The sequence below is a fragment of the Hyperolius riggenbachi genome, chromosome 12, assembly GCF_040937935.1.
Source record: "Hyperolius riggenbachi isolate aHypRig1 chromosome 12, aHypRig1.pri, whole genome shotgun sequence".
NCBI lineage: Eukaryota > Metazoa > Chordata > Amphibia > Anura > Hyperoliidae > Hyperolius > Hyperolius riggenbachi.
Window position 1 is genome coordinate 85,099,775 of NC_090657.1, and position 15,316 is coordinate 85,115,090.

The 15,316-nt window shown below is 42.0% G+C and overlaps 1 protein-coding gene across 8 annotated transcripts in view; it reads right to left on the reverse strand.

Annotated features, from left to right (window-relative positions):
* Positions 1-15,316, reverse strand: part of BRCA1 (BRCA1 DNA repair associated) — a 243,881-nt gene that overhangs the window by 31,311 nt on the left and 197,254 nt on the right. For all 8 annotated transcript variants that reach the window (XM_068264418.1, XM_068264421.1, XM_068264423.1 and 5 more), the window contains exon 19: positions 11,991-12,074. In XM_068264418.1, coding sequence (XP_068120519.1) covers positions 11,991-12,074 — 84 coding nt within the window. The remainder of the gene's footprint in view (positions 1-11,990; positions 12,075-15,316) is intronic.

A 15,316-nucleotide genomic window follows, 5' to 3' on the forward strand; every position in this document is an offset into this window, starting at 1 on the left:
GCCTCAGCGGTAACCCGTGTTTGTAAGTATAATACTTACCTATCATTTCAATCCATCTGGGCTAATACCTACTACACTATATTGGGCTCTCGGTTTGTCTTTTTATTAGATTACACAAAAGGGACAAGCATAGCACATAGGGGGACAAGCTGAGGACACAGAGGGACAAGCAGAGGAAAAAGGTTGACAAACTGAGGACACAACAGGACAAACATAGCACACAGGGGGACAAACAGAGGACACAGTTAAACAAGCCATGGACACAACACGACAAGCATAGCACACGGGGACAAACAGAGGACACAGAGGCACAAGCATAGCACATATAGGGACAAGCTGGGGACACAGGGGACAAACATAGGATACAGGGGCACAAACAGAGGATACAGGGGGACAGATAGGGACACAGGAAGACACAAGGGGCATAGGAAGACACAGGGAGCCACACAAAGTACAAGAAGGCTATAATAATTGCTGTGAGAACATCCACAAGATGCCCCTGGACCATAGACACACCAGGTTTACTATATTTTTTCCCCTGGTTTTTCCCTCTAAACCTGGGTGCGTCTTATGGTCCGGAGCGTCTTATACTCCGAAAAATACGGTATGTGTTTTTTTTTTTCTGAGATAGTATGGCTGACAGCTCCTCTTCAGAAGCACTTCCATGCAAGGATCTCTACAAAGATATCCAAGGGCTGGACTACTTGCTTGCATACTATTCTGGCAGCTGGATTAAGCAACTGTCGCTCTGTAAGTTCTTTTGAAAATAAAGAAAATCTGGAGGTTCCCTCATGAGGAGATGGACTAGTTCATGACTACTTCAGGACAATTAAACATCTTATACTTGTTAACACATGCATTTTAAATGTTTATATGTAATTTTTTGTCACCTCATTTTCCTGCCCCTTTAAAATGCCTTCAGACACTGAAGAGGGGTAGATTGTGCCTGGCTCATAAAATATGTATAGAATACAAAAAATATGTATAGAAACATTTAACTGGATCAATGGTTTCTATCCATCAAGTGAATGTGTGAAAAAAATGATACACAGAAAAGATCTAATCTAAAGCACACATATAAAGGGATGCCCGACATACCTAAAATAATTAGGACAGTTACTTCAGGGCTTCATAAAACTGCCTTGAAGGGGGGGGGGGGGGGGGGGGGGGGAGAGAAGGAAAAAGAAAAAAATGAAAAACACTTAAAAACACTTTCCCTGCTAACAACAACTGAACCACACTTTGCTTTCTGCATTTACTGTGGTTTAAGGGGCTGTTTTTTTCTGGATGAATTCCCTGGTGATGTGATTATTTTTTTCCCCATTCTACATAACTACAACTTTGTAAGGTTTTCCAACTTGTGATCCTTGTCTGGTAGAGCCTGCTGATTACTCCTAGCTATGACATTGCTGTTTGATGCAGCCACTCTGTAATCTCAGGTCATATTACCTTCAAAGTCAACAACCTTTACGTTAGTAGGTTACCACAGTGTTCCTATAAGGGAAGTTTGTGGGGAGGGTAGATGTCACAGCAATAGCTGAGAAACGGATGACAGTGGGAAACCACAGAGCAATCAAATGACAGACGAATGGAGAGGAAAAAACAGGCAGCGTGGTTTAGACATTCTGTTTGGTATTAGTTATACACATCATCCTGATTAACTAAATAGGAAATCAGGGGGAATCGAGCAAACCTATTTTGTTTATTCACATATAAGTGTTTGTACTAAGAGCAATAGCAGTTTATCTGTGACATAAATTTCGCTAAACTAAGTACTGTATATACACTAGTATGAGCCGACCCGAAAATAAAAGCAGAGGTCAAACTTTTACCTGAGAAACCAAGAAAACGTGATTGACTTGAGTGTAAGCCAGGGGTCGGATTGTCACCCGTATTAGGTAGCCCTCCTTCCCAGTACATATAACCAGATATGCTCCCAGTATCAGGTAGTCCATCCCAACCCAGTATAGATAGCCAGATGTGCCCCCAGTATTAGGTAGCCCCCCAACCAACCCAGACTTGATAGCCAAATGTGCCCCCAGTATAACTTAGCCCCCCCCCTCCCAACCCAGCACAGATAGCCAGATACGTTACCAGTATCAGGTAGTGGCTCCCAATCCAGTGTAGATAGCCAGTTGTGCCCCCAGTATTAGGTTGCCCCGCAACCAACCAAGAACAGATAGCCAAATGTGCCCCCAGTATTAGGTAGCCCCCCAACCATCCTAGAATAGCCAGATGCGCCTCCAAGTAGTAGGTAGCCCCCCAACCAACACAGAATAGATAGCCAGTTGTGCCCCCAGTATTAGGTAGCCCCCCAACCATCCTAGAATAGCCAGATGCGCCTCCAAGTAGTAGGTAGCCCCCCAACCAACACAGAATAGATAGCCAGTTGTGCCCCCAGTATTGGTATTCCCAATCCTAGCATAGTCTGAACAAGCGGCAGACTAATATATGAAACAGATTCATTACATGCAAAGCGAGATATGTCAAGTTTTATTTGTTACAATGTTGATGATTATGGCTTACAGCTTACGAAAACCCCAAAATCAAAATCTCAGACCATTAGAATATTATGAAAATGTTCAATATTCTAGGCTCAAAGTGTCAGACTCTAATCAGCTAATGAATCTAAAACACCTGCAAAGGGTTCCTACTTCATATATTAACTTAACCTTTTAAAGAGACACTGAAGCGAGAATAATTCTCGCTTCAGAGCTCATAGTTAGCAGGGGCACGTGTGCCCCTGCTAAAACGCCGCTATCCCGCGGCTAAACGGTGGTCCCTTCACCCCCAAACTCCCCCCTGCAAAATCAATGACCAAATTGGTCGTAGATTTTGCTGCTCCTAGAGGCAGGGCTAACGGCTGCAGCCCTGCCTCTAGTCGCGTCTATCAGCGGCGCATCGCCGCCTCTCCCCCGCCCCTCTCAGCGAAGGAAGACTGAGAGGGGCGGGGGAGAGGCGGAGATACGCGCTGACAGACACGCGTGGGGCAGGGCTGTGGCGGTTAGCCCTGCCTCAAACAGGAAGTAATCCCCCGCTGCACGGAGGGGATTTGGGGGGTCAGGGACCCTTGTTTAGCCGCAGGATAGCGGCAGTTTAGCAGGGGCACACATGCCCCTGCTAACTATGAGCTCTGAAGCGAGATTTATTCTCGTTTCAGAGCCTCTTTAAGTTGAATTGCTGAAATAAATGGACTTTTGCACAATATTCTAATTTTACGAGAGAGAGAAAAATCTTCCAAAAATTTTGAATATCTAAAAGTCTTAGTTTATTTTCTTTTCTTCCAGTTGAAATTGACCAAATCAGAAATCCTAGCACCTAATAGGTTATATGAAATGATCAATATAGAAATAATTGTAAAGGGTTCAGAGACTTACTAAAATGTTTGCTTGAGCAAACAGAATGATTAGTTTTGGAAAAGCCTTTCTGATATTTGATCGACATGATGAGACACTGTTTGCAGTGGAAGAAATGGATAAATAAAAGGTTGTGCTTGCACATGATGCTGATAGATGGTGCTTTTTTCCTTCTGTTAAGGTGTATGGGATTATTTTGCTAACAGAAATAAGCCTCTAAAAAGAATTTGCCACTCTGCACACACAGCTCAACTGGTGTGATGTGCCCTATTTATGCCATATGATGCCAGTTGAATTAACACCATCTTTACCATTACACTTAAGTTGAGATGCAGGAGAGTACTTATTGGTAAAGTTGTAAGTTAACAGCTGAATTACTGCAGTTGGCTTCTCATTTACTACTGAAATTATAGTTATGCTACTGTCAATGTAGAATATTTGGGAGCAAGGTAATAGACGGAGAAAGCTTTAGGCCCATGACCCTCTATTTGAGATTTCAAAACCACTTATTTCCAAATCATGAAGTGCAGCAATTGAAAAACTCGATTCTCAGAGTGATCACGAATTGGCCCTGCAGCCGTTGAAAATTCTGCATGCACTGAAGCGATCACACCAGTTTAAAGTGAACCAGAGACGAAGCACCCTCATGTATTTTACCATATATATCAGTGGGTAGATTATAGAAAACACCTAACCTGCTGTCTGTTTCATTTTAACTGTTCAGCTTGCTTCTTATCAGCCATGATCAAATCCCCGACTGAGCATTCAGTCTGGCTTTGCTCAGGAATTTTTATAGCTGAGCCTGTGTTCTCTGGTGTCTTTTCAAGCCCAAGCCTGCCCCCTTGTGGCTCTGCTCAGGAATCATTATAGCTGAGTCATTATAGCAAAGCCAGACTGAATGCTCAGTAGGGGATTTTATCAGGGCTGATTAGGAGCAAGCTGAACAGTTAAAAATGAAGCAGACAGCAGGGTAGGTGTTTTCTCTAATGTTCCCAATGATATATATGGTAAAATACATGAGGGTGCTTCGTCTCTGGTTCACTTTAAGTGGAGCCACCCTCAAAGGATTCCACTGTTGCAGCGATTTACCGATCACTAGTGGGCCTCAGCCCTAACTGTGAGTGTACAGACTCATTCAATGTGCTGGCAATAGCTACATAAACAAACAGTGTATGCTTAAATATGCAGTCACTATTTTATAGATTTCAGAGCTTGGAAAAACCACACAAGGTGAACGAAGGTTGATGGTCATCCCTTCATGTTACACACATATCTCCCAGTGCTCCACACAGTATCTAGCTAGGCAATGTATACTCAGGGCTCATTTCCACTGCAACAAAGCAAAAGTGTATGCAAAAATGCAAAAGTGAGTAAAATCCATGCACAGCTTTTCTCATGCATTTTTCTGTACATAGAGCCACAACCCCAACTAAACACAGCAACACATTCCCTTGTGACCCCTTCATATTTCTTCTTCCTGACGTGTCCCAGAATTTGCACTCCATTTGCGCTGAAACACATTTCATATCCGGTTAACTGGTTCCATTCAGAATAGCTAGTATTTGCATGCCATCAAGTGTGTTGATGCAGGCTAGGAGCTTTGTTTAAGCATCGGAAGACAGTTAAAGATTTGCATTCCATTGCTGTCCTTTCTAATGAAGCATGCGTAATTGCCTACGATCACTTGTAGTGGAAAGGAGTTTAGACTAGCTATCCCTTGGCTGCACAAATATCTGCTACAATGTTTTTCTCAGTGGAAACAGAAATGTAGCCAAGTAATTCTATAGAAACATTAGAAAAGTACAGCTGTTCACAAAAGGCCTCCAATTCTTATTATACAGAAGCAAGAGTCCATTCTTAGCACAATAAAGAGATTCTTTTTAACCAGGGCTGTGGAGTCTCAGTTGAAGCAATTTTCGGGGACCTGGAGTTCGAGTTTTCATAAACTGAGTCGTCGGATGATTTTTGTACCAACAGTGTTTTCGCCAGAAATTTTTCCAAGCTGGGTGGCATGAAAAAGTAGCCGGGTGGGATGCAAGAGGGGAATGCAGGGTCGGTGCAACTCTGTTTACAGCATAGGAGGAGAATGAGGAGGTGAGCTGATGACAGCTGGGTGCTCATCAAAATTAGACGGGTGAAGCACCCGGCTAAAAGAGCCTAGGGAGAACACTGACCAACTCCACAGTCCTGGTCTGTCTATGACTAAGGAGTCTGAGTCGAGGAGTCGGAGCAATTCTGGGCAATTCCGGGCACCTGGAGTCAGAGGTTTCATAAACTGGGCCGTCGGATGATTTTTGTGCTGACTCCACAGCCGTTTTAACGCTTCACTTTTACATGTTACGAACTCTAAAAATGGACCTATTAAAGACTCTGTAACAAAAATGTCATCCATTTTTCTACCATCCTACAAGTTCCTAAACCTATTCTAATGTGCTCTGGCTTACTGCAGCACTTTCTACTATCACTGTCTCTGTAATAAATCAATGTATCTTTCCCCTGTTGGACTTGTCGCCCTGTGTCTGGAAGGCTGCCAACTCTTCCGTGTTGCTCTGTTATGCACACTCCACTCCAGGCCCCTGTATGCACACTCCAGTGTGTGTGTTATTTACATAAGCCAGCAGCGTCTCTGCTCTCTTATCAGTGAAAGAGAGCTGGATAAAAATACTCCTCTGTTAGGCTGTGAAAGGAGCTGGCTGACACATACTGAGGAATTACAGACAGGGCAGAGCTGCCTGTCACTAGTATTCAGTGGATGAGAGCTGCAGGGGGACAAAAGGTAAACACACAAATTATCTCTTGAGATTCAAAAGGAAGGCTGTATACAGCCTGCTTGTGTATGGATGTATTTTCTATGTCTGGACATACTGTACATCAGCCTACTTCCTGTTTTGGTGGCCATTTTGTTTGTTTATAAACAAACTTTTTAAAACTGTTTTTGACTACTTTTTTTCTTTTTCTTTTTTTAGGCTCAGCCTCATCACCTGGCTACTTCCTGATTAGTTTAAGGCATCCGCCTTAAATTCAGGTAATTCTTGCATCATTGCCTAAAAAAAGAAAGAGGTGCATTTCGTGGCCCAATATATTCTTCATATCTATATAATTACTTTACTAGTGCTATTCAGTTTGATCATCCCCCACCCCCCCCAATTAACTCTCACACCCCACATTACCACAAAGGACAAACTAATCCAACCATACCACATTGATACCATAACAGGCTATGCCAAAATCCTTCACCATATCAGAGATATAATATAGATCCTAACTTTGCGTTGTTTTTTTAACTGTCGTCCAAGGGGAGGGCATTCCGCATGCTATCCCATATTCCTCTAAAGGGTCTATATGCATTTATAGAGCCCTCTGTGGGAGCATAGGTGTCTCCATCGCATACAGCCTCCATCTCTCTACACCAATCATAAAAGTTGGGGTTTCTCCCACCCTTCCAGTGTTTAGCGATTAATTTCTTCACGTAAAGGGAACCTATCTCCTTTAGAAAAACACTTTCTATATTTTCTTTCAGCTCTGCTATACTGAATATTACACTGATTAAGGAGAGGTCAAAGCTACTATCTGCCACTATCTTGCCGAATTTAATGAAGTCTTCCCACAGAGTGCAGATTGAAGGACAGGACCACCACATGTGCAGCTCCGATCCCATCGACCGCCCGCATCTCCAGCACGAGGAATCCGCCAATGGCCTGAAGAGTCCCGCTCGTTTTGATGTTAAATACCATCTTGTTATTATTCTGTATTGTATCCATTGGATATCGGGATCAGGGATTTTCCACAAAGCAGACCAAATTTCGGGCCATTTTTTAGATAAAGAAATTTTCAATATATGTTCTCACTTGTGACAATATGAAGGAAGGTCACATTGGTCAAGGGATTGTAGGGATTAATAGAGCATGGACAGTATTTTGGGAGGTCTTTTATTCAGAACTAAAAGCTTTTCAAATTCATTCAACTCCCTCTTAAATGGTCGACATGTTTATAAAACTCTGCAATTGAATGAGACCCCAAGATAGTGGTTTTTGCGATTTCTCCAAGATCCCTTTTATCCCCAGGTCTCTATTGCCATTAACATGGATTAGACGAGAGTCCAAATCCAGGCCATTCCCGGAGAACCAAGAGGCCGAGGACGCAGGCGGAAAGCCTGGGATATTTCTCAGAGCCGTCAAAGGGGACAGACCATCTCTTAACTGCCATCTTTTCATTAGCCCTACTAGGACACCTAGGGTTGGTTTTATCAAAGGGTGGGTCGACGTCACCCATAACTTACGTATGAGTGCCCATTGCCATGTAAACAGTGTTCCAAGATTTAATTCCTCCTTTTCTAATATTGTCCATACTTTTTCTCCTGATGATGTACAATGTTCTCTTTTCCAGTCTATTATCCTGACCATTTGTATACTTTTATAATAGACCAATATATCAGGTGCTGCCAACCCACCCCTATTCTTGCTCCTACTAATTGTCCTATAGCTTAATCTACGGGGGGTTCTTGCCCAAATAAAATCTTGAAACAGCCTATTCCATCCCTTGAACCATGTGCTGGGGAGGGCAATCGGGACACACTGCATACAGAATAAAATTTTTGGCAGAATAAGCATTTTAATTATTGCGATGCGGCCCAGAGGATTAAAGTAGGGTCTATCCCATCTCTTAAGTTTCATTTTACTTTCTATTATTAGGTTTTTATAATTTATATCGAATAAGTTGTTGATGTCTCGGCTCAAATTAACACCCAAGTATTTTATTACCTTCTTCCAAGAGTAACTATTGTATTCTTGTATTTTTATTCTAGTATATCGGGAGCACCCCAAATCGAGAATCAGACCTTTCTCCCTATTTATCTTGAAATCTGAGCTATTTCCATAGCTGTTAAATAGATCCTCACATCTCTTTAAAGATATTACGGGGTCTCTAAGTATCAGCAGGAAATCATCAGCATAAGCCAGTGTTTTGATTTCAGCGTCGCCCACTAGCATACCCTTTATGATAGAGTCCTCTTGAATGGCACGAATCAGAGGCTCGAGACAGAGGTTGAAGAGTCCGGGTGACAGGGGACAGCCCTGGCGCACTCCGTTAAATATCTTAAATGGTTTAGAAGTAAAAGAGTTAATTATTAACTGGGCACTCAGATTGGTATACAGTAATCTAATTCTTTCTATAAAGACTGGTCCAAAGCCGAACTTCTTTAGGCAGTTAAATATGAAGGGGTGGGAAATTCGGTCGAAGGCTTTCTCGGCATCGATTGCTACCAAAATTGATTCCTTCCTTCCTTTCTTACTATCATGGATAGCGTTAATAGCAGTATATATATTCTCATGAATATGCCTTTTTTTCCTAAAGCCTATCTGTTGGTTTCCCAACACCTCCTCCGCAGCCTCCTCCAACCTAGCTGCAAGAATACTCGAATATAATTTTACGTCTGTATTTATTAGAGAGATAGGTCTAAAGCTGGCCGGGTGCTGCAAATTCTTACCTTTTTGACTACTTTCAATGCGGCGGGGAGCGGCAAAATTGTGACAGAGGGTGATAGGAGATGTCCCCTAACACAATGGTATGTTTACTTTTGTGCGATTTTAACAATACAGATTCTCTTTAAACTATTGCCTGATTCAGCTTTAGAAGAATACACATAGACTAAAACAATTGCAATACAATGTTTAGCACTGAAGAGGTTAAGCTTTCAGCATTAAATTGTAGCTGCAAAGGAAGGAGGCAACGTGCTATGTACAACAGACTGGTGCCCTAAAACGTATGACAGGCCATTCCTGGCACAGTCAAGCCCACATCTCCTCTCCTTCCTGTGAAGGCAATATTGCAGTCTACTGCTGACAGCAAAATAACCAAAGCACAAGATGGCTCTGAGAGCAGTAAATTGTTAAGCACACACTGCATTAGTAATTACAAGTAATTATGGGGTTTACTCAAATATTAGGCTCATCTGTTTTTTTTCTCTCCATTACTTAAGTCAGCAGCATGCGATAATATGATCACAATCCCCCTGCTGTCTCCACTATATACTAAGCTGTCCTCCTCTGTGCATAATTAAGGTGGAAGCGACATTCAGAATCCTGCTCACGTTTTAATGAGAAGAGCAGAGGTTGAGTGTCTTGTGAAATGTCACCAGGAGCTGAGGGGATATTTGCAACCTCATTAAGTGCATTTGAAGGATCATTGTTCTATGTAAAAATACAGATTACATTTACAACTGGGCCTCTGAATAATTAGGAGTTTTTGTAGAGTATGCCAAATATAAAACCAAGTCCATTCCATAAAGCTGTGAAGTTGTGAAAGAAAAGAAAAAACAAGCAGCAGGAAGTCAATGCAAGGTAATAGATTTACTGGTCTTCTCATCAAATAAAAAGTTGTATGTAATGCTCTTTATTTGCACCAGAGCTAGTTTCAGCATGCAAACTCCACTTGCAAAGTTTTACATAGTGTAAGAACACATTATGAATGCAGGCAAGTAAACAGGAGAAGGAAAGGAGGAAATAAGAGCCACAGAAAAGAGCTTGACATTTAGAGGTGTCAAAGAGTATCTGTAGTGAAGCTTTAAGAACAATTTATGTAATCTTATTATGGCTGCGGTGATACAGGATTATAATTTATCCGTTTGCTGGTAAATGGGCATAACTGATAAACCAGCGAGAGGGTTTTTGCCTGAAACCTCGCCAAAGATATTTAGAGTTCTGCGGCCACTCACACCTATGTTGCTGCGGCTCAACCCAGCTCGTTAACAGCAGCCTGAGAAGCAGCCACTGAGTTGGGGGTGGGCCAGAGCAACACATGTAGAGAAGGGCACAGAGCTCTGAACTTCTTTAGCGATGCTTCGGGCAAAAACCGCCACAGAGGTTTTGGCAATGGAGGGAGAGATTTTAACTGTAATGCTCGTTTTCCGGAAAACGTGTGAGTTATATGGCTTTAAGTCGTCAAAGCTACCTTTAAAGCGAATGTCCGAGAGCACACACACACACAACCCCCCCATCTACTTACCCAGGGTTTCCTCCAGCCCCTTGCAGCAGACTTGTCCCACGCCGCATCTCCGCTCGCAGCCGCCGGCTCAGGTCCCCGCTAGTGCAGAGGGCATGCTTGCGAGGTCGTCCTCTACTGCGCCTGCGCTGCTGTCAATCAAGTACATGTTGTCTGGAGTATACTGTGCAGGCGCAGTATATGTATGTATGGATGCACACATGCGTGACTCCATGTGATTTGGCCAGCTGCCTAAAAGGACTACTTTAGATAGGGAAATGTCTGGCTAGCTTTTTACATTACGTATAGTAATTCTTGTTATCCAAGTCTTAATAATTAGCTGTATTGACTTAATTTAGGGTGCAGCATGGGTAGTGCCTGTGATCTACCGTAGGGAGGCTTTTAGTATTGAACTTGCATCACTGTGAAGTAGTCTCCCTTGGAACCACAGCAGAGTGCAGTTCATGGACCAGCACAACACAGCAGTGCTAACACAAGTCATGACTACAGAGGACTTGCAGAAAGTAGTCCCTGCACTAGAAAGTGAAAAGTAGTTATTTGTTCACGATCAGGACAGGCTAGTGCAAAGAAAAGAATCTCTATGGTTGGAACCACTATTTAATGTCTATTACATGAATCTGGTTACAGCTGTTGACACTTTGCAATCAATGGGTTTGGGTAAGTTTATTTTGTAAGGGGTTTTGGATTAATAGAAATGGTCCACTGTACGTTTATCATGTCTTAACAAGCTTGAAAACATTAACCAGATCCTGGGTATTGCTGAACCTCGATCTAGCTATTACAGTGATGTGGTATGTAACCAGGGGCGTAGCAATAGGGGTTGCAGAGGTAGCGACTGCATCGGGGCCCCAAAGGGCCCAACCTCAACTACAGTATTCGCTCTCAATTGGTCCCTGCGCTCATAATAATCGCTTCTATAGATACTTTGAATAGTGGTAATCATTAACAAGCTGTTCCCCATCCCCTTCTTGCACCTCTGACACTGTAGTTGCCATTGGCAGGTTTTGCTGCGTCGTATCAATTTTTATGTATAGAGTACTTGGGGGGGGGGGGGGGGGGGATGTAAAACTTGCATCAGGGCCCACAGCTCCTTAGCTACGCCACTGCATGCAACTAGTTAGTAGTGCACAACTCTCCTAACAAGCTCACTAATGTCGCCCAGGAGATGGAAGTTGAAACTAGTAAATCACTGAATAATTATCAGTTTCATTATAATGTAACTAGCCATTAAATGTTTTCTGCCCAGGGCCTAGTTATGTAAAACTGGGAAATCACCAGATTATGTCACTTGCAGTGCTGCTATAGGTGAACGGTATATCATATTTTCAGGGGGAGGAGTCTATGTAAGCATGCACCATCTATACAGTCCTGTGTCTTATGCAGTCTAACGAAACATAAGCTAAAGGCACTCATTATTTTTGTCCTAAAGATTGTAGTGAAGAAATAACATATCACGTTCTCATGTGCTGAAGCATCAATGCGTGCCTATTAATTAAAAATAGATTAGAATGCTTTGAGGCTGGTGTATTTGGCAGATGTGGATTAGCTGTATCCAGTCAGAGTGAGGGAATAATAATATCTGTTCTATGTCCAGTTCTAGGAGCTGCATGTTAAACAGGAGAGAGGTAACCATACCAGTCCATCTGATCCTAGTCGAGATCTTCTGGGACCTCTGTGGTTTCTTCCATTGATCACATCTCCCTTCACTTCAAAGTCATACTGTAACAAGAGAAGATGCACACAGGCACAGTTACAAAGGCTGGAGAATAAATGTCCAATGCTTAACACATTCTGTGCCAAAGAAACACATACAAGATGAATGCCACAGAAAGGTTTTACATAAAAAACAAAGAATGCCATTTACTGTAAATATAACATTTGAACTAAACCTCTTGTCTGCAGCCGGTTACTGTCATCTTTGTTCAGGAACGTACCAAGTTAAATCTAGCAAAACAACTTCCACTGCTTGTTTTCCGGAGCACCTTTATGCACACAATTCAACCAAGTGAACCACACAGCATAAAAAACCTAATATAGGATTGTACTCTAAAGTTTGTAAAATCTTTTGACTTACTGGTCAAAAGAGATATGCGGCAACGCATATCTTTGTACGCGTTGCGGTCCGCAATAGCGCTAATTACATTCGGGAATGCGGACAAATCTATGCGTGGCCAGTCCTGTCGGCAAAAACGAAACTAGCTGGCAGCGGGGGATCAGAGGATTAGTGAGTGGCTGCGAGGGCACAGGACTGCTGCAGGGGGCTGGTAGACGCCCCAGGTGAGTAAAACTGATTTTTTTTTCTGGCTTAAGTGTCCCAATCGGTCCTTAAAAATTACCTCTCTGGTGTTCACCGCTCTCTCTGCACTCTTTTTCCTCATTTGTGCCCCATGAGGAATAAGAGTGCAGAGACAGCAGTTGACACTAGACAGATAAAATATTAAGGCACTGGCCCTGGCTAAGCACACAACTCCATCTACAAAAGAATGGTTAACCACTTAAGTCTATCTAGATGAGTACTCTTGTCCAGATAGGCGCTGCTAAAGGCAAACTGGATGAGTATTCTCGACCTGTTTGCAATTGGTGGTGTGCACCACGGCGGTTTTCCGTTTCGGTGATTGGGGAAGGGAAGCAAGGCTTCCCTGAATCAATCGCAGTGCCTGTAATGAACGGACATGACCCCGATCAGGGGCCATGTCCATTCATAAGAATGAACGTGAATGGAAGTGAAAACAAACAAACAAACAAAACATTTCCTGGTAAATCAGGTAGTGTTTCTAGCGCAAAAAGTTGAATTACACACAGATTTTTTATTTAAAAAAAATACTGTATAGTTAAATTACTTCCAAAGCGTCTCCCACCTCAGTTACCAAGCAAACAAACGGAAAAAAAAAAGTTTAAAAAAAATCCATAAATAGTTGCCTTGGGGATTTAGCTTTTTCTTTTTTTTATATGTATGTCATGAGGGTATATTACTGTTATTTTAGTACATAGGGGCCTGCAATTAATGGGACACAACCCCCCCCCCCCCACAACACACCTTCATTTCCACATAATATAATGACGTCATACATTTTACTAGGAACATAATTTAAATAAATATTTAAATGTTGTGATAGTCGGGACTAATGGGCAAATAAAATGGGCAGGTTTAATTTATAGTAGCATTGCTTAGTTTAAAACGATAGGGGATGGAATTGGAAAAATAGTGTATTTTTATAGTATAGTATATATTTTTGAGTGTGTATTTGCCTATAAAATGCATAGAAAATAAAGTAATTACTGAAAACAAGTATCGCTCACAAAAAGCTTAATTTGTGGCGAAAAAAAAAAACAAGATATAGATCATTTACGTGTGATGAGTAGTGATAAAGTTATTGGAGAATGAATGGGAGGAGCGCTGACAGGGCAAAATTGCTTCCGTCCTGAAGGTGAAAACACCTGCGAGCTGAAGTGGTTGAAGAATAAAGAGAATGTTCTGGAATAACAGAGGCAAGGTGCCCATACACACATCAATTGTCCATCCGATTCCTTGCAGATTCAATAAAATCAGATGGGTATAGATTTTTTTTTTTCGAGTTGATAGATTTTGAACAAATATCAATTGAAAGTATCGATTGGACAGGAAGGAAAATCTAGGTCACTGCAGGGTAGGAAAGGAGCGGCAAACAGTCAATAGGCCATAGTGTTACATTGAATCCAACAGTGCAAGGCTGTGGTTCAATCGATTTTCAAGAGACTCCCTGCTGGAATCTATTAAAAATAGTTGCGCTGTGTGGTAGTAATCAATTCTTTCAGAATCAATACTCTTCCAAAAAGAATCAATTGTTTTGGAACACTGGGAGCAAATCTACTGTATTTGTGTATGGCCATAGTACTGGCCCTAATAATATAGAAATATTGTGCAGACAGGCTGACAGGCTTAAATGATTAGCTTTGTTCAAATATTCAGTTTAGATTATTGTGGCTGAATATAACTTCATGTAAATTAAAAACACTCAACATATAACTTCATGTAAAGTAAAAACACTCATGTCTGTGAAGTGCACTGTTTCAGGAGCAGGTACTTTGAACTCAATCAGAGAGCCCCACCCAGCTATTATGTGTGTGGCATCTGTCTGGTATAATGTATTTTATTCAGCATTCAATTATCCACAGCCTGTCTCTCTAGACAGAGGATTGTGCCAGCAGTCAGTCAGCAGTGCACATTGGAATAAGAATTTGTCGCTTCCTCCAACCATTGGACAACACATTGAGGCATCAACACACTGTGGCAAATCACACGTTCATTAAAGTTTGGTGATAGGGCAGAACGTTTGAAATAAATCAGATAGGATAAAGATCTAGTAGTGATTACATCCAGATTCCTTTTGGATTCTGTGTGTGAGGATTTCAAGAACATACAATTTCTTTTTTAAAAATAGAAAAAAATATTTGTTTCGCTATTTTAAAGGGAGTCTGAAGCTAAATAAGAAAACCTCAGATACTTACCTAAGGCCTTACCATTCTCCTCACTGTCAGTGTTCACCCGCATGCCCCCCCATTAGCAGTCTCTGACTGATCGATCAGAGACTGCTCTCTTCCGTGTTGGGCTGTCTTCGGAAGCCATTTGGCATCAGAAAACTGGCTGCTCCATACTGCACGTGTCCCCTCTCGAGAATGCGCAGTAAAGAGCCGCAAGACTTCAGAAGCCCAAGTGCTTTCGAAGCCTCCCGTGGTGGGAGATTAAAACGGAGGAGCCTGCGACTGAATGCTCAGTCGAGGATTCTTATCAGAGCTGATAACAGGCAGATTTAGCAGAGAAGAATTAAACAAAGAGCAGAGTAGGTGTTTACTGTCATGTCCCCATTGATGTATATGGTAAAATACATGAGGGTGCTTAGTCTCTGGTTCTCTTTAAAGGGGAACTTCAGGCTAAACAAACATACTGTCATTAAGTTACATCAGTTATGTTAATTAAAATA